Raw genomic sequence first — 22,487 nt, 5'->3', positions numbered from 1 at the left:
AGAGGAAACGACCCCACAAGCCCTTGGGAACACAGTGTGAGCCACTTGGAGGGGAACACGACCTCGGGGCCTGAACCCAAAACGCGACCTCGAAACCCGGAAAGGGACTTCGCCGCGTTCTCTGGGGACTTTTATCAAAACAATCAGTCTTCCAACAACGACAGAAAATGAACTGTAGGTGTCCTGCCAGCCGCGAGACAAAAGGTTCTTCGAGAACCTTCGGCTGGGCCAGGGAACCGGAAACGAAGGGAAAACAGCATAGGCTGGGGGCGGGGGACGGGATGTGTGCATTCTCACGTTCCAGACACACTCAAGATGGCTGCATTCCGCAGCCCGAGAACTCGGTGCAGGAGCACTTCCTCCTGTGACTCCCAACATGGCTCCACCAGTGCGCCCTGGGGCGGGGCCTAAGGCGGAAGTGGGTGTGACAGGGACGGAAGCTGAGGAAAAATATAGGAGAGTGCGAGACGTAGGATTTGGGACGATGATCCCTCCGCAGGAGGCGTCCGCCCGGCGGCGGGAGATCGAGGACAAGCTGAAACAGGTGGACCTGGGGTTGGGGAGCGGGAGGAGGGAGGGGAAGGGGCCGAGGCGGGCCGGGACATCTAGGCGAGGTGGGAAGGGGCTCTCGCTGGGCGGACTCCGGGTGTGGGGCTAGGCCGTGGGGCCGGGGAGCCAGTCTCCTTTAGCCTGGGCTTCTGGTGATGTCCCGCCCTGCATTCCCCTCAGGAGGAGGAGACGCTGTCTTTCATCCGAGACAGCCTGGAGAAGAGCGACCAGCTCACCAAGAACATGGTGAGTCGCCTCTTAGCTGGGAGGTGCAGTCAGGCTCCAGGAGGAGAGCCCTGCGACCCGCGCTTGGGGACCTGCCGCCTGGGGTTCTGCGTTGGCAGTAGTGGTGGCAAGTGGGCTTCTCTCGCGAAAGTGGCATCTCTCTTGCCAGCCCCCTTCCACCGTTTCACTGAGGATACTGCAGCTCTGCTGGCCTGGACTTTCTGCTGTCGGGCTAAGCTCTCCAATTCTTCTTTCTCTCCCTCAGCGAACATTTAGTGAGACTGCCTAGGTGGGCTGGGACTGATCATGTGTCATTGCTAATTCAAGTGATGGATGGCTTCCAGCGAGGTTGACACATTGAGATTACCGAGGGAAGAGAATACTCAGCCTTCACCCCAAGGGACTTTAGGGTAGAATGGGCTCCCAGGTCCAACAAACCTGGAATGGAGTCCTTGGCCTGCATCTTAACTTGTGTGGCTCCTGGCAGGTAACTCTGAGTTTTCAATAACTGGACTGCTAAAACAGGGAGGGACAAGGCCAGCCTTCCAATGTGCTTGTGAAGGAAACATGAGCTGATGCATGTGAATACATCTCACACAGTGCCTGCTATAAGTAAGTGCTCAATAAACACTTCTGTATTCCTTAGAGCAACTGGAAAGTCACAAATTGAGTAAAAATAAACTTGGATTTGTATTTCCTCACATTATTATTATTAAGTCCTAGTCCTGATGTAATGAGATTCACCCTCAGAAAATGGAGTTTGAAGGTACAGCAGTGCATTTGAGGCTACTCTGTATTAAACTACTTCCTATTCTGTAACTTCAGAGAGAACAGAAATTGATATTTGGCTTTAAAGGGTGGAAGTGAAGCCATCCGGAGGTGATTATTGTATGAAGAATTAATTTGATGTTTGGCTTGCCTTCAATTCAAATTTCAAGCAATTTGTCTTGTACCATCTACTAGTTACTGGGCACATGGTAGGTGCTAGAGATACAGTAGTGAACAGGTAAACCCTGCCCTTTTCTTGCGTGGAATTTATTTTCTAGAAAACTAGAGAAAAGTCAAAAGTGCCAGTGTCTGTGGGTGGGTAGAAGCAGTGCTGGGACATCCCTAAGGCCTGAGAGCAAGAGGCTTCTGTCTTTCAGGTATCTATTTTGTCATCCTTTGAGAGCCGCCTTATGAAACTGGAGAATTCCATTATCCCTGTGCACAAGCAGACAGAGAATCTGCAGCGGCTGCAAGAGAATGTTGAGAAAACCTTATCCTGCCTGGATCATGTCATCAGCTACTACCATGTGGCCACTGACACTGAGAAGATCATCAGGGAGGGGTGAGCTAGGCACTGAGGATCACATTCCTAATGCCTCTTGAACTCATGGCCCTAGGCCTTGGAAGGGGAGGTAGAATATATTTGAGCCTAGATTCCCCTGTGTGAATTTGCTTCTTCTTCTTTCATGTACCATACCTTTAATCCCTCCACTTCCTCCCCGACCCTTCCAGACTGATTGGACCCTTTTCCTTCCCAGCCCCACAGGTAGGCTGGAGGAGTACCTGGGAAGCATGGCCAAGATTCAGAAGGCTGTGGAGTATTTCCAGGACAATAGCCCAGACAGCCCAGAGCTCAATAAAGTGGTAAGGGACCAGTAGAGTAATGCAAGAAGTTTGTAGGCATCAGTCCCTGTCTTGAACTCATAAGGGACACTGGACAAGTTTAAAGAAGTATGTAAACAGAAAGATATAATACAGTACTCATACTATAGACATTAAAGTCTTTGCTTTAGGAATTTCATGTATACATTTTTATAATTTAAATTATAAATTATGTTTCAAGTGCAAATTTAACATTTTTTGGGGGGAGGTACTGGGGATTGAACTGAGGGCACTTGACCACTGAGCCACATCCCCAGCCCTATTATGTATTTTATTTAGAGACAGGGTCTCCCTGAGTTGCTTAGTGCCTTGCTTTTGCTGAGGCTAGCTTTGAACTCTTTTTTTTTTTTAAGAGAGAGAGAGAGAAAGAATTTTTTTTAATATTTATTTTTCAGTTTTTCGGTGGATACAACATCTTTATTTTATTTTTATGTGGTGCTGAGAATCAAACTCAGCGCCCCGCGCGTGCCAGGCGAGCGCGTTACCGCTTGAGCCACATCCCCAGCCCTATTATGTATTTTATTTAGAGACAAGGTCTCACTGAGTTCCTTAGTGCCTCGCTTTTGCTGAGGCTGGCTTTGAACTCTTTTTTTTTTTTTTTTTTTTTTAAGAGAGAGTGAGAGAGGAGAGAGAGAGAGAATTTTTTTTTTAATTTTTTTTAATATTTATTATTTAGTTTTATGGCAGACACAACATCTTTGTTTTTTTGTATGTGGTGCTGAGGTTCGAACCCGGGCCGCACGCATGCCAGGCGAGCGCGCCACCGCTTGAGCCACATCCCCAGCCCCGAGAGAGAATTTTTAATATTTATTTTTTAGTTCTCGGCGGACACAACATCTTTGTTGGTATGTGGTGCTGAGGATCGAACCGGGCCGCACGCATGCCAGGCGAGTGTGCTACCACTTGAGCCACATCCCCAGCCCCTGGCTTTGAACTCTTGATCCTCCCGCCTCAGCCTCCCTCGCCACTGGGATTCTCTCTCTCTCTCACTTGAGCCACTGTGCCCAGATAACTTTTTTTTTTTAATAAATGCATTTGTGATTCTTCATTGTGGTAGAAAATGCATTATCTAAAACTAATTGTTTTACCCTTTTTAAGTTCAGTGTCGTGAAGTACATTCACATTGTAGGCAGCCATCACCACAATCCTTCTCTGGAATTTTTTCATCTTCCCAAACTGAAAGTCTATCAACATTTAACACAAACTTTCCACTCCACTGGCCACCCCCATTCAACTTTCTATCTCTGTGAATTAATGACTCTAGGAGCCCGCATCTATAGGATTATTTGCATCATATCTTTGTGTTTATTTTATTTTGTTTTTTGGTACTGGGTATTGAACCCAGGTGCAGTTAATCCCTGAGTCACATTCCTCTTTTATTTATTTATTTATTTTATTTTGAGACAGGGTCTCTCTAAGTTGCTTAGGGCCTCACTAAATTTCTGAGGCTGGCTTTAAACGTACAATCCTCCTGCCTTGGCTCCCAAGTTGCTGGGATTATAGTGTGCTGCCACCATGGCTATATATGTTTGTGGTTTAAGCTTTGGGTCTCTTGGATTATCAAAGCAAGATGAAGGAGGCTGGAGTGGGGTTTGTGTCATGTGTGAAGGAGGGAGACGATGTAGACAGGACAGGTGGGAACAGAGGCCTCAATGACTAAGAGGGTGAGGAGTATCGTAGGTGCCATCTTCTACCTTGTCATTTGGCACACCTCCCTGTGGCACCACATTTCTAGCCCTCCAGTGCATATCTTGCCCAGAAGGGAGCAGGCTGGGGAGCAAAGATGGGAAATTGACTTTTCTTCCAAAATCTGTACTTTTGCTTAGCACAGACTTGCCACCTTTTCTCCCATCACATCTATTTCTGAAGTGAAGGTATTTTTGTAGCATTCTGGGATGAACTGGTAACCAGCTGGTGGTCTTGGACTGTCTAAGGTCCCACCTGGCTGCCTTGAAGACTGATCCAATCAGTGCTTTGTCACACCTGTAACCCAGAGGGGACACACCAGCCCGTGGGTGGGGAGCCTGTGTCTCAGAGATTGGGATGTCAGGGGCCAGAGAAGTTTGATTGTAAAGTTCACAATCAAGTTTTGATCAGAGTGCACAGTTCTGTATTAGAACTTCAGAGTAGGCTAGAGAAGGAGAATACAAAATGTGAAACTAGGGCTTGGTCCTGGAGGACTGACTGCACTCAAGCAGAAATAATTCTGTCTGTCTTTTTTTTTTTAACATCTTCATTGTGATACAGTCTACATATCATGAAATTTACCCATTTAAAGTGTAAAATTCACATATTCATAAAGTTATGCAACCATTATCAGAATCAATTTAGAATATTTTCTTCATCCAAAAAGAAACTTATATCCATTTGTAGTCACTTTCCTTCCTCCTCTCCCCCATTCACTCAGCCTCTGGTAATCCTTAACCTGTTCTCTGTCTGTAATCTATAAGATTTGCCTATTTTGAACTGATATACAAATGATGTCATATAATATATGGCCTTTTATAACTGGCTTCTTTCTTTAGCATATGTTTTCAAGGATCATCATGTTGTGATATGTATCAGTATTTCATTTATTTTTATCACCAAATAATATGGATACACCACATTTTGTTTAGCCATTTATCCCTTGATGAACACTTGAGGTGTTTCTACTTTTTCTTTGATACTGGAGATTGAACCCAAGGGTACTCTGCCACTGATCCTTTTACTTTTTATTGAGATAGGGTCGACCCTCAAATTTACAATCTTCCTAACTCAGTTTCCTAAGTAACTGGAATTATAGGATTACGCCAGTGTGCCTGGCTGTACTATGAATCCTTGTGTACATTTGGGGGTTCTTTTGGTGTGGACACTGTATTTTGTTTTGTTACCAGGGATTGAACCCAGGGTCAATTAACCAGCAAGCCAGCCTTTTTATTTATGTTTTATTTTGAGACAGGCTCTTGCTAAATCCTTAGGCCCTTGCTGAATTGCTGAGATTGGTCTTAAATTTGCAATCCTGCCTCAGCTTCTCAAGTCACTGGGATTGCAGGCATGTACCACTGTGCCCAACTGGACACGTGTTTTGAATTCTATGTTCTGGATAACTGTCCCTTATCAGATACATGATTTGTGAAGATTTTATCTCATTCTGTGGGTTTTCTTTTCACATTTATTTATTTATTTACTTACTTAGTTTCGTGTTGGGAACTGAATCCAGGACCTTGCTATGCTAGGCAAGTGCTCCACCACTGAACTGTATTCCCAGTCATGACTTTCTCCATGATAGCATTTGAAGCACAAAAATTTTCAATTCATGAAGTTATGCAACCATTATCAGAATCAATTTAGAATATTTTCTTCATCCAAAAAGAAACTTATATCCATTTGTAGTCACTTTCCTTCCTCCTCTCCCCCATTCACTCAGCCTCTGGTAATCCTTAACCTATTCTCTGTCTGTAATCTATAAGATTTGCCTATTTATCTGCCAATTTATCTGTTTTTCCCCCCTTTTGCAAATTCCTTTCTAACAAGACAAATTAACATTGCAAGTGAGAAAATAATCAGCCAATACTTATTCAACAGCTCCTCCTTGCAAAACCCTCAGTCTTATCTGTGGACATCAATTTTGAGAGAACATAGGTTTTTCTTACCTTACCTTCTTTACCAAGGCTGGCTTCCTGATGTTTCTTCTCTAGGCTAAAGGAAGGAGGACAAGCGCAGGGGGAGGCCCTGAGTCAGGAAGGTGGAGCACAGGCAGTGGGTGGGTAGAGCTGCAGAAGGCCGTGTAGCAGCAGCAACCTGCTTCCTTCTGCTGTCCCTGCAGAAGCTGCTATTTGAGCGGGGCAAGGAGTCGCTAGAGTCTGAGTTCCGTAGCCTGATGACGCGGCACAGTAAGATCGTCTCCCCTGTGCTCATCCTGGATCTGATCAGTGGCGATGACGAGCTGGAGGTCCAGGAGGATGTAGCCCTGGAGCACCTGCCTGAAAGTGTGCTCCATGATGTGGTCCAAATCTCCCGCTGGCTGGTAGAATACGGCCGCAACCAAGGTGAGAGGTTGCCTACTGGCTCTGCCTGATAGCAGACCAGAGGGAATGGGAATTTTTCCATTCCCTCTTTATTCTTAACCTATCTGGATTTTTTTTTTCCTTTTTGTTTCGTACTTCTGGGGATCAAACCCAGGGCCTCATGCATGCTAGGCAGGTACTTTACCACTGAGCTACACCCCCGGCCCCCACCTTTTTTTTTTTTTTTAAATAAAAGGAGGTTCAATAGGAAACAATATGAGCAATAAGGGGCTGGGGATGTGGCTCAAGCGGTAGCGCGCTGGCCTGGCATGCGTGCGGCTCAGGTTCGATCCTCAGCACCACATACCAACAAAGATGTTGTGTCTGCCGAGAACTGAAAAATAAATATTAAAAAAAATTCTCTCTCTCTCTCTCTCCCTCCCTCCCTCCCTCCCTCCCTCTCCTCTTTCTTTAAAAAAAAATTCTAAAAAAAAAATATGAGCAATAATTCAACAGCTTATATATCAAATTGTGAATCTAGCCAAATCCAAGCTTTTGTTTTGGTTTTATTTTTTATTTTTTGCCCTGCTAGGGATTACCCAGAGCCTCATGTGTGCAAGGCAAGCCCTGTACCATAGAGCTATACCCCTAGCCCAACCAAAGCTTTTCTTTATATACTTAAAACTTTTATGTTTCTGAACTTTTTTACTTAGTTGTAAAATTTTGAGTCAACAGAAAGCCGTCGATGAAAAGTAAGTCAGGCCCCTACTTCCTTGATGCCTATGGCATCATCAGCCAAAGAGGAGCACTATAAAGATTGATTTATACCCCTCCAGAAAATTTATGCCACTGTATGTGTGTTTGTGTTTGAGAGATTAAATATGTGCACGTCCTTGCTTCACAACCAAATGTCCTACATTTATTCATACAGTGTTTATGCATTAAACACTGTGAAATATCTACAGTGTTTTAAACACTGTCCTATTATTTTTTTAACTTCATTGTATGCCTTGAGATTGTTTCATATCAGTACATGTAAATTTGGCTTCATCAGTTTTAAAAGCTGCATAATATTCTATGGTGTGAAGATACCATTTCTTTTCTTTCTTTTTAATACATATATTTTAGTTGTCGATGGACGTTCATTTTATTTATTTGTTTGTTTATTTACTTATGATTGAGAATTGAACCCAGTGCTTCACATGCCAGGCAAGTACTCTACCACTGAGCCACAACTCCAGCCCAGTATCATTTCTTTAGCCACTCTTGAGATTAAAAAAAAAAAAAAAAAAAACTTGAGATAAGCAAAATTTCTGAAAAATAAAAGTTCCCTAGATAGTCCATTTTACACTTGTCATTCCTCTAGACTCTTCTCTTAGTTAGTGTGTCTGAATAACTATATTGTCAGTATGTGCTCTCTGATTATCCTGATGGGCTCAGTGGTTAAGTGCCCTTGAGTTCAATCCCTGGCACCAAAAAAAGCAAAGGGCTGGGGATGTAGCTCAGTGGTAGAGCACTCCTGGGTTCAATCCCCAGCACTGCAAAAAAAATAATTGCTATTGCCAGCTGCTTCTCAGGTTGATGCCAGTCAAGGGACTTATTGACAGTTCTACAGTTCCATATATACTTAGTCTTTATTAGTCTTTATTAATTTTATCATTTTTGCTATTTGATTGGGCTCCCCCCACCCCTCCAGTGCTGGGGTTGAACCCAGAACCTTACACATGCTAGGAAAGTGTTCTACCACTGAACTATATCCCCAGCTCTTTCCTTTTCCTTTATTTTATATATATATATATATATATATATATATATATTTTAGTTGTAGGTGGACACAATACCTTTATTTTTATTTATTCATATGTGATGCTGAGGATTGAACCCAGTGCCTCACATGCACTAGGCATGAGCTCTACCGCTGAGCCACAACCCCAGTCCCTATTTTTTCATTTTTTTGAGATAAGGTTTTACTATGTTGCCCAGGCCAGCCTTGAACTCCTCGGCTGAAGTGACTCCTGCTTCTACCTCCCAAATAGCTGGGACTAAGGCTGTGCCACTCCACCTGGCTATATTACCACCCATGTTCTGCGCAGGCGATAGAAACAGGGTTCCCGGGGCTGGGGATGTGGCTCAAGCGGTGGCGCGCTCGCCTGGCATGCGTGCGGCCCGGGTTCGATCCTCAGCACCACATACCAACAAAGATGCTGTGTCCGCCAATAACTAAAAAATAAATATTAAAAATTCTCTCTCTCTCTCTCCTCTCTCACTCTCTCTTTAAAAAAAAAAAAAGAAAAAAGAAAAAAAAAAAAAAGAAACAGGGTTCCCTCCAGTGGAATGGGCTGGCTGAGAAATAAAGGCTAAGAGAAATAAAACGGCGAAATAACCACAGAACACAGAAACTAGTTTCAAAGCTAGGGCAGGACAGACAACCTAACAGATGGGTCCAGCTTCTAACATACAAAGGAGCCCACACCTGTTTTATTTATATTGGAAGACATCAAAGAAATTCTAAAGAAAGTTTTTCCCAAAATAGGATAACAGTGGGGGCAGGTAGGCTGCTCAGTTCCTAACGGGTTATGCCCATCTCCGGTGCTACTATGAGGGACCTTTCTAGCCCAATGGAAGGTCATGTGCATTGGGTGGTCTGTCTCCATGAGAGAGCCACAGGAAGTTCCCACTGCCACTGCCAGACCTATTCCCTCCCTGGCTGCAGTGCTGAGAAGAGGTCCTTATGCATTTCACAGATGGCTTTCCAAACTATAACTTCTATTTTCTCTATTTTTTTAAATTTGGTGTGTGTGTGTGTGTGTGTGTGAGAGAGAGAGAGAGAGAGAGACACACACCAGGGATTGAACCCAGGAGGCTTTACCATGGAGCTATATTCCCAGACCTTTTAATTTCTGTTTTGAAACAGAATCTCCCTAAGTTGTCCATTTTGGCCTTAAACTTGTGGTCTTCCTGACTCAGCCTCCTAAATATTTGAGATCACAGACACACACCACCATGCCTAGCTAATTTGCTTTTTTTTGTGAGGTACAGGGATTGAACTCAGGGACACTCAACCACCGAGCCTCATCCCCACCCCTATTTTGTATTTTACTTGGAAACTGGTCTCACTGAGTTGCTTAGCACCTCTTTTAGCTGAGGCTGGCTTTGAACTTATGATCCTTCTGCTTCACCCTCCTGAGCTGCTGGGATTATAGGCATGCATCACCAACCCTGCTAATTTGCTTTTTTTTTTTTTTTTTGGTACCAGAGATTGAACTCAGGGGCACTCAACCACTGAGCCACATCCCCAACCCTATTTTGTATTTTATTTAGAGATAGGGTCTCACTGAGTTGCTTTGCGCCTCACTTTTGCTGAGGCTGGCTTTGAACTCTTTATTTTTTAGTTGTAGTTGGATACAGTATCTTCATTTATTCATTTTTATGTGGTGCTGAGGATCAGACCCAGGGCCTTACGCATGCAAGGCAAGCACTCTACCACTGAGCTACAACCCCAGCCCTAATTTCCATTTTTTTTTTTTTTTTAGAGAGAGAGAGAGAGAGAATTTTTTTAATATTTATTTTCAGTTCTTGGCAGACACAACATCTTTGTTGGTATGTGGTGCTGAGGATCGAACCCGGGCCACACGCATGCCAGGCGAGCGCGCTACCACTTGAGCCACATCCCCAGCCCCCTAATTTCCATTAATGGCTGAAGATATGATATTTTTTCATTCATTGATAATTTATTGCCCTTTTACCTCATATAAATTACACCCTTTTACCAAGTTAAATCTGGATGTTAACTTTTTTTAAAAAATTTAAAATAAGCCTTACTGTTCAAAACTTACATCTCATTATCAGTTCTATTGAGAATGGTTTTCTCTTTGAAATTTTGCATGGTTGAGATGAGGCCACATGGGTGACTTTGAGCCAAAGCATATGCTAGAACAGGGTTAGCCAGAAGCCATACAGGGCTCTGCTGCTGCCCTGGGGGAAGTATGGTACTGTGGCAAGCAGCAGTAGGAACCCTGCTGCCATACCTGTGTTGCTCTCTCCACAGATTTCATGAATGTCTACTATCAGATTCGCTCCAGCCAGCTTGACCGCTCCATCAAGGGCCTGAAGGAACATTTCCGCAAGAGCAGTTCTTCCTCTGGGGTTCCCTACTCCCCTGCCATCCCCAACAAGAGGAAGGACACACCCACTAAGAAGCCAGTCAAGCGGCCAGGTGAGGTCCGACCTTGGCCATTTAAGCAACAGCTAGAGGGCTGCCTAGAACCTGGGATTGCTTTTGTCTACCCTGGAGTCAGCAAATTCAGATCCCTCCATAACTTGTCTTTTTGATGACCCCAGTTATAGGTACACAGGACAAAAATGAAGGGTCTTCCCCCTCAGCAAGGCCCTGTGGAGTGAGGCCCTGATACCCACCAGTCTGAGAGTTACATAGTGTCTTTGGAATGAGGGTCACAGATGTGTTCAGTTAGCCCTCCTGAGGTGTGGTGACAGAGCCACTTGGAAGGCCCCTTCCTCTTCCTTCATTGTTCTGTTGGGAGGCCAGGTGCTTCTGCCACCCGGACAATGGGAGAGGATGGGCAAGCACTCCAGCTTTTACCTTCCAGAAAGCCAGGGGGACTCGAAGTGATGCGCAGTGGGGAAGAGGCTGGGGAGGGTTTATACTTTTATAGTCAGTCCCGAAAGGAAAGAAATCCCAAACCATCTTCTTGGAAGAACTCGGACTTGCTTTTGGACTCTAATTCAAAGACCATGCCTGGTTATGGAAGTCGTTGAAGGGCCCAGCATGGAGAGAGGTTTGGGTTTATGGTCATTGGTGTTCTAGAAGCAGCACACTGTTCTTTCTCCTGTTGTTATGTCCCCTGTAGCCTTTGCTCCAGGTGGACATTGTCTCTGTGTGTCAGCCGTGGCTTGGCAAGCCTGGCTGTCTCTGCCTGGAAAATGCTGCCCTTGGTTCCAAGAGAGACTGAATGTCCCAGGGTTGGGGCTAATGAGCTAGTAGCATGGGAAAAGGCGGCCAGTGAAGCCAGGAACTGCACCCACCTTGGGTCACCCCAGCTACAGCTGCAGGCACCTCGGTAGGCACTGCCCAGGAGATGTGGTGTTGTGACAGCAGGTGGGAGAGCTCACTCCCTGTTTCTCCAGGGCCTAGCTGCTGTGCCCCTGAGAGAGCAAGGTGTCTGTTCACACTGATGAGATCACCTGCTTCTCCTCAGGCCTTTGATTAGGGTTGGGAGGTGAGGCCAGTGGAAGCTGCCCTCGGGGGCACAAGTGAGGAGCAGAGCCTTAGGGAGTTGGGCTGCAGGAACCCGGCAGGAAGTGTGCTATCTTCTCCCCTCTGAGTGGATGTCCTGGCTGTCCCCAAAGAACTTGCTGCAGTGACTCTACTAACCCAGCCTGCTTGGCTGTGGCTGCCTATGTAGCCAGCTGGTCTGTCTCTGTGCCTTAGTTGTGTGGAGCAGGAGCTATCCCCATGAGGCTGCCCAGCTGCCGGGCCTCAGCTGCTCTGTGCTCACTTCTTCTGCCTTATTCTCTGACAGGCTCACTGGAGGCCCTGTAACCCTGCTTGAACTGCCCCAGAAGTGCCCTCTGGTCATTGGGGGCCGCAGAGGCCTTTTGGGAAGAGGCATCTGACCTTGGGGATTGAAATGAACCTAATCTTTCCTTGTGGCAGAGGTACAAGCAGGAAACTGGCTGTGAGGACTCCTATGGTCTTGTAGCATTTTCAGAGTTGGCAGGAGCTGGTGGGCTCAGGCTTGAGATCAAGACCAGGGTGTCAAGCTTCTGTTCCTGAACATCTGTCCCCAGCTCTAAGGAGAGGAGCAAGGAGGTCTTGTCAGTGACCTCAACATTGGGCCCTGGTAATTAGGCCCCTAATAGGTTTGGCAGCTGCCAGGTTAGCATCCCCGATCCTCTCCAAGCCAACACACTGCTGCTCCTGTTTGGTGGTGAGGCAGGAATATGATTTGCTCATTAGTGAGGTGCTCACTGAAGTAGGGAACACAGGGGAGACAGATGTGAGCCAGGCCCGCCCAGCTGGGTTATCAGTAGCTAATTGTGATGTAGTGCGGATAGAAAGAATGAGCCATCTGGGCCCGCCCTGTCTCCCCCAGCCTTGTGGGGAGCTGCCAGGACATGGTAGCCTCACCACAGTCAGATACATGGAGTGTTCTCCAGGGAAGATGGACCAACTTAGGCTCATGGTGGCCTCCCCTACCCCAGTACATTTTGTCAGCGAGGCAGCAGTACCTGTCTGATTGAGTGCTATTTTTCATGCCCACATTTTCCTCCCCAAGATGTCTCATTCTTGCAGGCGCTGACCCCAGAGGCTGTGGACTGGCAGTTCTGTTGCATTGTTTTCACTTGTGATACTAACTGTTCTTTTTCCCCCCTTGCCAAGAGCATGTGCACTGTCCTCCTGCTCTCCCTCTTTGGTGGTGGCTTCTGTTAGCCCCTTCCTAGCTTTTCAGTTTGTTCCCATTGCTGTGGTGGTTTGGGGAACTCCCCTGGTGTGGGGTCTGCTGCTCTGGGTTGCTGAGCCTGTCTGGGGCACAGCTCCACAAGAAGCTCAATCCCATCTCACCACCTCCCAAGGGCTGCTTGCCATGGACTGCTGTTTGGCCTAAGTCCCAACACTTGAGCATGCTCGGGAACTCTGCCTTGGATTTTGGGGCTGACTTCCAGGGGCTTCCAGGGGGCCCCAGGGGTTAGGTCATGCCCTTGGTTTATGAAAGTTTCATCACTAGCTCCTTCATCCATACTGATTAAAATGCCGCTCAGTTGAGTTTTTTACTTTGGACTTCACCTGGTGGATCTTTGTCCTCTTATCTCTGTCATCCTCTGCACTTCCTAAAGGGAACTCAAATCCAGCACAATGAGGGTCAACAGCAGAGCCCAGAGCTACATTTGGAGGATGAAATGTTTTCTTCTCTCCAACCTTGGGGTCTCTGGTGGCCCTGGTGAAGGGCCTGCTGGGAGAGGTGTAGAAGGGGCATGCTCGCTATTGGGGCGGTGTGGGCCGGGCAGGTGGAGGCCGCTGCTGTTTTCTCTCACTCATTTCCTAGGTCTTCTTATCTCCTCTCTGTGTGGCTCTGGTGACAGGGACGATCCGTAAGGCTCAGAACCTTCTGAAACAGTATTCCCAGCATGGTCTAGATGGGAAAAAGGGGGGCTCTAACCTCATTCCTCTGGAAGGTAATCACCCCGTGCTCCCCTCCTGTTCCTTCCTCCACTGTGTGTCCAATCACTTGGCAGGGCAGAGCCTCCCCCAGGAGGGCCTTAGGAGAAACCCCAGAGGTGGGCAGGGTGGGAATGGCAAGTTCCTAATGCCGCTTAGACTTCAACAGGCACAGGGACAGTTTTGTGGCTCTGCTTGGCCCTGTCTGGCTGATGGCAGCTCTGCCCTCCCTGAGGCTTCCCGTTCCCCATTCCCTGTCTCTGTCCTTGTCTCCCGTGTGAACTCAGAGAAAATTCTTTGTCTTGGGGCAGCCCTTTCACGCTCAGACCAGCAGTGGCAGGACCAAGTTGGTGAGGCCTCCTGGCCAGCCACCTCTTTAGGAAGAGGGCTGTGTGCAGCAAGGGGATAGGCTGTCTGGAGGCCACATCCCCCCCTCCTGTCTGGGTAAAGGGACAGCCAGATCAGCTGCCCTGGTGACTCAAGCGTCCTTCATAAGAATCAACCTGGGAAGCAAAGGAAGATCGCCCCTATTTGCCCTCTCTTACTTGGTTCTCTCCCCAAAGACAGTGAGCTGGGCAAGCCCCCTGGGGCTGAGCATCACACTCTCCTGGGTCTACCCATCTTTCTCTCAGCCTCCAGGCTCAGGGAAATAAGCAGCCAGGGATGGTCTTGGGCAATCGCTGCAAATCAGGCTTGAAACGGCTGTTCCCGTGGTGGTTTGAGGCAGAGGAGGGGCTCGGAGGCCTCCCCATGCTCCCTTCCCTGTGCCACATCTCCCATCCCCCTTCTGGAGATCAAGGGCTTCTTCCCCATGCCCCAAGGCAGCTTCCTAGCCCCTGGATAAACGCTGCTTGTATTTGTGCGGCCGGCCGTCGTCTTGCTAGGTCACGAGCATGATTTCCGAGTTAAGCACCTGTCCGAGGCCCTGAACGACAAGCACGGGCCACTGGCCGGTGAGTACCGTAGCCCAGCCTCAGGGTAGCCGCTGACACTGCCTTTGCAGTGGTCCCCGGATGGCCTGCTCCTGCCTGCCCAGCCAGGCCTGCTATGCTCCAAGGATGGGCCAGGCCTACAGCCTCACTTTCGCTCTGGTCTCTTTTGGGTACTAGGTCTTCTTGCTCCTCTTGAGATGGGAGTGCTTGCCTGGCTCTTAGGGCCCAGCGAGGGGAGAAGCTGCAGCTCGATGCTCAAAAAGCAGGCAGGAGGGAAGGTCCCTCGAGGGCAAGGAGCCCTGGTGTCTGTCTCCTTGGAGCCTGTCCCTCAGCATGTAGGACCAAGCTGTCTTGCGCTGGCTTTGTCTGCAGGCACCCTCCCCCAGCCTCCAAAAGTGGGATATGGTCTCTTCCTGGGGCAGCCTACCACCAAGGAACCTTTCCTCTCTGGGGCCCACATACTTCCTCCCAGATTTTGAGCTGAGGTCAGTTAGTCTCTAAGCCATAGCCCACTGCCCTCTTACATGTTCCAGAAGGCCTGGCTGGCTGGTGATGGCTTTCATGAGCCCAGCATTTTCTCAAAGAGAGGACCCCAGTACCTGCCTTTGGGAGGTGGGCACTGCTGCCTGCCTATCCTGAGCTGCCCTCTTCCAGGCACAATTCAGAATTCTTAGACCTGGGGTCCAACAGGCCTTACCTAGGAAGTAGGTTTAGGGGTTGCCCTTCCTCTCAGTTTATCCTTCTCCTACCCCCTCTAGTATCTGATGCTCTGGGGACACACACACTGTCTGCAAGAAGCTGACAATGAAGCCAGGATGAAGGCTGGTCTTAGCTCCTGATCCCCGCAGCCCTGGGCCTGTGGCCAGTCTGTGCTACAGGACAGGAACTGGGGAGGTCCACTGCCCCTTCCCCCACAGGGCGAGTGGCTTTCCCTAGACCAGCAGCTCAGGAGCACTACTGTTCCCTCAGGGAGAGATGACATGCTAGATGTGGAGACTGATGCCTACATTCACTGCGTCAGTGCTTTTGTCAAGCTGGCCCAGAGCGAGTACCAACTGCTGACAGAGATCATCCCAGAGCACCATCAGAAGAAGACCTTTGACTCCTTGATACAGGTCCTGCCCTACCTCGCCCTACCCAGAGGCTCTGAACAGAGCAGAGCCTCAGCAAAGCTATCTGTACAGGCTCTGAGTGTGGGGCAGGCCTGTTGTCCTGAGCCCTTATCTCCAGCTTGTGGCCTAGAGCACTGTCCTAGGTGGCTACTCTGTACTTTGTTATTTCCCATCTTCCTGCCACAGCACATGGCTTCCTATTGTCATCCCTAGAAATCATCTCTCTCCCTCTGCCCCTCCCTGAGCTGCCTCCTTGTCCTTCTCCCAGGACGCCCTGGATGGGCTGATGATTGAGGGGGAGAACATTGTGTCTGCTGCCCGGAAGGCCATCATTCGCCATGATTTTTCCACGGTGCTCACAGTCTTCCCCATCCTGAGGCACCTTAAGCAGACCAAGCCTGAGTTTGACCAGGTGCTCCAGGTATGTGAGTGGAGAGGCCCTTGGGGACACACAGTAAGGAGGAATCCTGCCTCCCCATATGGCCTCCCCAACTCCTCCCTGAATCTCATTCTGTGCTCTGCACCTCTCTTTTGCATGAATGGAAGCAGTTTCTGTAGGGTCCTGGGCATGTCTAGATGCTTACAGGGTGATTCAAGGAGAATTGGTGGCTACCTTGCTGGAGAGTCAGTCTCCTGGGGTGGGGGCAGGGACACGCACAGCCCACTGTGGACAGCAGTAGGCTCTGGCTTTGGCTAGGGTGTGCAGTAGTGTGCTTTCTCAGGGCACGGCCGCCAGCACCAAAAATAAGTTGCCTAGCCTCATCACCTCCATGGAGACCATTGGAGCCAAAGCACTGGAGGATTTTGCGGACAACATCAAGGTATCTATCTGCCTTCCCTTCCTCTACAACCAGTAGGCCTGGCCTGCTGATATGTCTCTGGGGACTCCTCAGAGAGCAGACCTGCAAGAGGGATAGGCTTGCCCTGTAGGAAAACCACGGTGCTGCTGGTCCCCTTTCAATCCCCCTTTCCCTCCTGGAGCCCTCGGAGGTCAGACACCACTGTCTTGATTTCTTGCTCAGCCTCTGAGGCTGATGGACATCCTAACATGGACAGACCAGGAAGTGGCGCCATGAACAGACTAATGGGGGCATAGGGTGGGCTTGAGGTTGCCTGTGGAAGCTGTTGCAGAGAACCAGGAGCTGTCTTTTCCACAGAATGATCCAGACAAGGAATACAACATGCCCAAGGACGGCACTGTGCATGAGCTCACAAGCAATGTAAGTGCTGCCCGAGGACCCCTGGGGAAATGGGGAAAAGTGGTGTTCAGTCCAGACCCTGGGCACAGCACCAGGGGAGGGGACTTGACCTGGCTTAGAGCCACTTCCTGGTGGAAGATAATTGGTGAGGTGTGTAGCATCTTTAACAAACAGGGCCTGTGGGTAGCCAGAGCCCCCAAAGGGTGAAACATGAAGCTTCTAGCCACCTTCTCACTGGGCAGAAGGGCCTTGCCCCTGACCTTCCTCCTGGACTGTGTCCCCCCACCAGGCCATCCTCTTCCTGCAGCAGCTCCTAGACTTCCAGGAGACAGCAGGTGCCATGCTGGCCTCCCAAGGTACTCAGCACCCAGCTGACCCTGTATGCCCCACTGCTCCTTCTTGCCTGGGAACATGGATTAGCCCCCCAAAAGAATTGACCTTCATAGGGTGAGGGCAGGGCTTGGGGCGGGAACTCCTCCAGTGCGTGGAGTGGGCTAGAGACAGCCTGTGGGGGACCCTGAGCCCACTGGGCCATCCCAGACTGAATCAGAAGAGCAAAGTTTGCCATCTCTTTATTGGCCCCCCAGCCCTTTTCCTTGCATTCATGGCCATCCTTGCTCTGGGCAGGCACTGCTGGTCTGAAGCACCCTTCCTGCCCTCCCCTCCTTCCACATTTCTCTAATTCTTCTTGTGTCTAACTGTTCTCTTAATCAGTCTGACCCTTGATGGGCTGGTGTCTCAGGGTCAGCTGGGTGTCCTCCCGTTGGCCACCACCCTGGAACTAGAGCATGGGAGGTTGGCAGTAAAGATGAGCACTCCTCCAACTCATTCCACACCCTGTGGTTCCCAGGTCTCCCCTCTGACCCATCTTGGGGACAAGGAGCTAAGGGGCTGCCTCTGCCCTGCGGTTCTCCACATCTGCATTCCAGTGTATTGCCTGGTCTTGAAAGGGCTTGCCCTGCTGTGTGCTGCCTGTCTGTGTCTGTGTCTGGCTGTCATGGGGAGAGGTCTGCTTGACTCGGGGTGACATAGCCGTTTCTAACCTGTTTTTGCACTTTGCATCTTTCTCCCTCCTCTGTCTCCCTCTGTCCCCTCTGTGTGCACTGCCTTTCACTCCGTAGTTCTTGGGGACACATACAATATTCCTTTAGACCCCCGAGGTAAGCAGTGCGGCTCTGCAGCCCCCTCCTTCCCTGCCAAAGCCCTCATTCCCTGGGGACCTGCTCTCAGGATCTGTTGGGGGTGGGGCCCGAGGGGACATGAGACCTCCCAGGGTGCTCTTACCTTATGCTGCTCCCTTCACAGCCACCTTGTCCCTGAGCCAGCCTCTCCAGCCTGCCATGTTCAGCCCCTCAGTCTCCCTACTTGGCCTTCTGCTCTGCAGGCAGTGTGCCCCCCTTACTCATAAGGGCCTCGTGGGGGGATTGTGGAAAGTGGAAAGATGATAGACCTCATTCTGAGAGTTGGCTATTGGCAAATGGGAAAAGTGGGCCTTGTAGGTACCGCCCAGCATGGGTTGGGGCCAGGGGTGGGGAGCCTGGTGTTCCACTCCTGTCCCTCCAGCCTTTCTGCTGACATGGGCTAGCTCCCTAACTATACCAGCCCATCACAATAAAGCATGATCTTGGGGCCCAAAAGAGTGCAGGGGCAGCACTCCTGCCATAGGATGCAGCTCAGCAGGCACCAGCTCTCCTGAGGAAGCCAGGGACTCTCCCAGCATTTCCTCTGCTGCTCCTTGCGTGGGGGAAGGCCACTGAGGATCTTGGCCATTGCCACTACCATCACAGGACTTCTTTTCTCACAGAGACCAGTTCGTCAGCCACCAGCTACAGCTCTGAATTCAGCAAGCGACTGCTGAGCACCTATATCTGTGAGTGTCTTCTAGAACCTTTTCCCTCCCTTCCCCTTTCTGTGTTCGCCAGCTATTTGTGCATTCCTCTCCTGACCTTAGAATTGCAACCCAAGCTCTAGTTCAGGGGCCAAGGAAGTTGAGAAGGGCTCAAAAGGCCCTCGAGTCAGGATGACAAGGAATAGTCAGGAATAGTCCCATGGTTGGACCATCTGGGTCAGGCTGCCTTGAGGGTGTTGTCCCATGTTTCCCTGTGCAGGTAAAGTCCTGGGCAACCTGCAGCTGAACTTGCTAAGTAAGTCCAAGGTGTATGAGGACCCAGCACTTAGCGCCATCTTCCTGCACAACAACTACAACTACATCCTCAAGTCCTTGGAGAAGTAAGTGGCTGCAGGCAAAGTTCTGCGCCTCACCTCACTCACCTCAGCCTGGGCAGCCATTCCAGCCTCTGCCCTCCAGGGCTGGCTGCTCCTGAGTGCAGGCAGGGAGGACCACTTTGCTCTTTGTAGTCCCCAACTAGCGAGCACTGAGTGCTGCTGCCTTCTAGCTCTGGAAATTTCAAGATGGGATCGGGGGCCCTCCTTCCTGGTGATGCTGCCAAGGCCAGCAGCCTCTGGGCCCCAGGAACCCATTCTTTTTTTTTTTTTTTTTAATATATTTTTTTATGTGGTGCTGAGAATCGAACCCAGTGCCTCACGCATGCCAGGCAAGCATGCTAGCACTTGAGTCACATCCCCAGCCCCACCCCAGGAGCTCATTCTGTCCTTCTCTACTCTATGTCCTTCCTGCATCCAGGTCCGAGTTGATCCAGCTGGTAGCCGTGACTCAGAAGACAGCTGAGTGCTCCTACCGGGAGCATATCCAACAGCAGATCCAGACTTACCAGCGCAGGTGAACAGCCACCCATCCGCCTGCTGGGCCCAGGCTCCTCGCCATGTCCCTGCCCCTGAGCCCACACACAGTCTTCGTTCTCAGTGCCTTATAAGAGGAAGTCAGTAACTGCTGCCCTGTGGACGCCATCCTCCTCTTTTTTGTTGTGTTTTGGTGCCTGCGATTGAACCCAAGGCTGCATCCTATGGCAGGAGTGCTGCCCCTGCACTCTTTTGGGCACCCAAGGTCACTGCTTTATTGTGATGGGCTGGTGTAGTTAGGGAGCTGGCCCATGTACACTGAGCTGCACCCTCAGCCTTTTATTATCTTCTTTCTTCACTTATTTTTATTTATTTATTTGTTTGTTTGTTTATTTATTTTCTTTTTTTTTCATATTTTATAGTTGGACACAATACCTTTATTTCAATAATTTATTTTTTACATGGTGCTGAGGATCAAACCCAGGGTCCCACACGTGCAAGACAAGTGCTCTATTGCTGAGCCACAACCCCAGCCCCATACTTATTTTTTTTAAATATTTATTTTTTACTTATAGGTGAACACAATATCTTTATTTTATTATTATTTTATTTTTATGTGGTACTGAGGATTGAACCCAGTGCCTCACGCATGTTAGGCGGGTGCTCTGCCACTGAGCCCCAGCCCCAGCCTTTCACTTATTTTTTAATCAAATTCACATAGTGGAGAGAGAGGCCCCCCTGCTGCCTGCTGTCCCTTGGTTTCTTCAGAGTGGGCTGCCAAGTATCATGGCTAAGAATAGTTGAAGATATGACTGCAAAAATGTGGGTAATGTTTAGCCCAAGAGTAGAACAGAGTTTTAAGAGCCTTGAACTTGGCTGAGCCTTGTTCTTAGGTCCTCACTGCTTCTCTGGCCCTCTGTTCTCCTTGGCTTGTTTCTTTCCCTTCAATATCTCTCTCTTCTGTCCCCTGCTCCCTCCTTTCTCATCTGTTTCTTCATCTTGGCCATGATATCAATGCAGTTGTCAGTATCTGTTCAGTTTATTGAATGCCCTGTTTCTTGTTCTTAATTTTTTTTTTGGAGTTGATTTTAATTTTTTTTATTAGTTGTTCAAAACATTACAATGCTCTTGATTGTTCTTAATTTTTAAAGTGAGCAGCTTAGACATTTTCTGTTCCCAAGGAAAAGATCCCAGTTGTTTAGTTGTAATCTAGATAGATTCCCAGCTCCCAACCCCCACAGTAGATCAAGAAATTAAAAAAAAAAGCCATGGCCAGCAGAGGCCCTGTCTCCCTAGCCTTATGCACTCTCCCTGCTTTCTGGCAGTTGGTTAAAGGTGACCGATTACATCGCAGAGAAGAATCTACCTGTGTTCCAGCCTGGAGTCAAGGTGGGCTTAAGGTCTGGGCTAGGAAGAGACATTGAGCAAATGTGATACTTTTGTTGTGTTTTTGGGGAAAAATAGACAAAATCCCTCTGGGATCAGAAAGCAAAGGATGTGTATGACCATGAGGGTAGCAGGAGGGTGGACTGGGACCCACAGTGTTAGGAAAGATCAAGGCAGGTTGATTCTGCACTGAGCAAAGCTTTCTCTGGCCCGCTTCCGTCCCTCTCCCTACCCCACCAGCTCCGGGACAAGGAGAGACAGATGATCAAGGAACGTTTTAAGGTAAGTTAGGATCTTTCTACTCTGCTGCTTGTTGCTTCTATTGTGCCATTCCAGACCCAAAGCTTTTGTCTCTGGTCCCTTCTCTTTCCACCCTTTTTGTGGCCAGGGCTTCAATGATGGCCTTGAAGAACTGTGCAAGATCCAGAAGGCCTGGGCTATTCCAGACACAGAGCAAAGGGACAAGATTCGCCAGGCACAGAAAAACATTGTCAAGGAGGCCTATAGGGCCTTTCTGCACAGGTAAACCCTGCGTTGCCCACTTCCCCACTGGGCTTTGTGCCCTCCTTTTCCTCAAGGAAAGGAGGAGGGTATGGTGGACCTAGGCAGAGATCCAGTCTGGGCTTTGGGACATCACTAAGGGGTATCCCACTCCATCTCTGAAACCCTATCAGAAGTGCCTTAGGTGGAGGGTGGAGTTGAGGAGGGGTTGGCCTCTCCCCTCCTCTTGACCCTGGTGCTTGATCAGGTATGGCAGTGTGCCCTTCACCAAGAACCCTGAGAAGTACATCAAGTATCGTGTGGAGCAGGTGGGTGACATGATCGATCGCCTTTTTGACACCTCCGCCTAAGCCCGCCAGTGTCTCTGCCTGGTTCCACCAGACTAACCATGTTATTGGAAAGATAAACCAGTGTTAACTTGCCTCTGGGCTGGGTGAGTTTGAAGTCCTTTGGGACAGAGCCCTCTCTTCACCACCCCTTCCGGAAGTCCTATCCCTTTAGTCCTGGTGTCTGCTTCCTCCAGGCATCCCACATTCCCCACCAAACCAGCACTCTCCCAGAACTCAGGGGCTTTTCCCACCTTCTATGGCTAAGCACAGCTGGAAGGGACTACATAATAGCATCTGAAACAGGAAAGAATGAAGACAGGGTGGTGCCCCCAGCTACCAAGAGCAGGAGGGCAGATCCTAACCCCAGTCTAGTTCAGAACTAGAGATGGAGATCTCCCTTTTAGCTCAGAGATGTGGGTAGAGATCAGAGGAACAGGCCATACCACAGCCAGGAGGCTAGAGAAAAGGCGATCAGGGCTGACCCACTCTTTTGGAGTTAGTGCATGGTCCACTATCCTGAGATCTGGGGAAGTTCCACCTCCCAGGAGTCCCCCAGGTGTTGGGGGGCATGAGTGCTCTCTCTCTCTATCCCCTCCCAGGAAGTGTTTAGAGGAGTTCTGACCCACCTTCTGGAGCTAGCCGCTCATATACCTGTCTCCCTGTCCCTGGCATCAGTGAATGGCAGCAGTGGTCACAGAAAGAGCAGTAAGGTTGAGTGTGTGGGGCGAGACACTGGTG

At 49.1% G+C, this 22,487-nt stretch overlaps 1 protein-coding gene across 6 annotated transcripts; it reads left to right on the top strand.

Moving 5' to 3' along the window:
* Positions 1 to 418: 418 nt before the first annotated feature.
* Positions 419 to 21,842, top strand: EXOC7 (exocyst complex component 7). 6 transcript variants are annotated; one of them, XM_081270672.1, is made up of 21 exons: positions 419 to 544; positions 730 to 795; positions 1,920 to 2,104; positions 2,301 to 2,406; positions 6,233 to 6,455; positions 10,462 to 10,629; positions 13,515 to 13,607; positions 14,475 to 14,543; positions 15,492 to 15,637; positions 15,903 to 16,055; positions 16,357 to 16,455; positions 16,792 to 16,854; positions 17,123 to 17,189; positions 17,955 to 17,993; positions 18,638 to 18,703; positions 18,942 to 19,062; positions 19,478 to 19,573; positions 20,859 to 20,922; positions 21,160 to 21,201; positions 21,308 to 21,441; positions 21,668 to 21,842. In XM_081270672.1, the coding sequence occupies exons 1-21, from the start codon at positions 485 to 487 to the stop codon at positions 21,768 to 21,770; spliced, it is 2,163 nt and encodes a 720-aa protein (XP_081126798.1). In that variant the 5' UTR covers positions 419 to 484; the 3' UTR covers positions 21,771 to 21,842. The 6 variants fall into 6 exon arrangements, with proteins under 6 accessions (XP_081126798.1, XP_081126800.1, XP_081126799.1 ...); XM_081270674.1 differs by lacking the exon at positions 14,475 to 14,543; XM_081270673.1 differs by lacking the exon at positions 17,955 to 17,993.
* The last annotated feature ends 645 nt before the right edge of the window (positions 21,843 to 22,487 follow it).

This window comes from Spermophilus citellus (assembly GCF_964194105.1).
Source record: "Spermophilus citellus genome assembly, chromosome: 17".
Lineage (NCBI taxonomy): Eukaryota > Metazoa > Chordata > Mammalia > Rodentia > Sciuridae > Spermophilus > Spermophilus citellus.
This window is presented reverse-complemented; position numbering and strand designations above follow the sequence as displayed.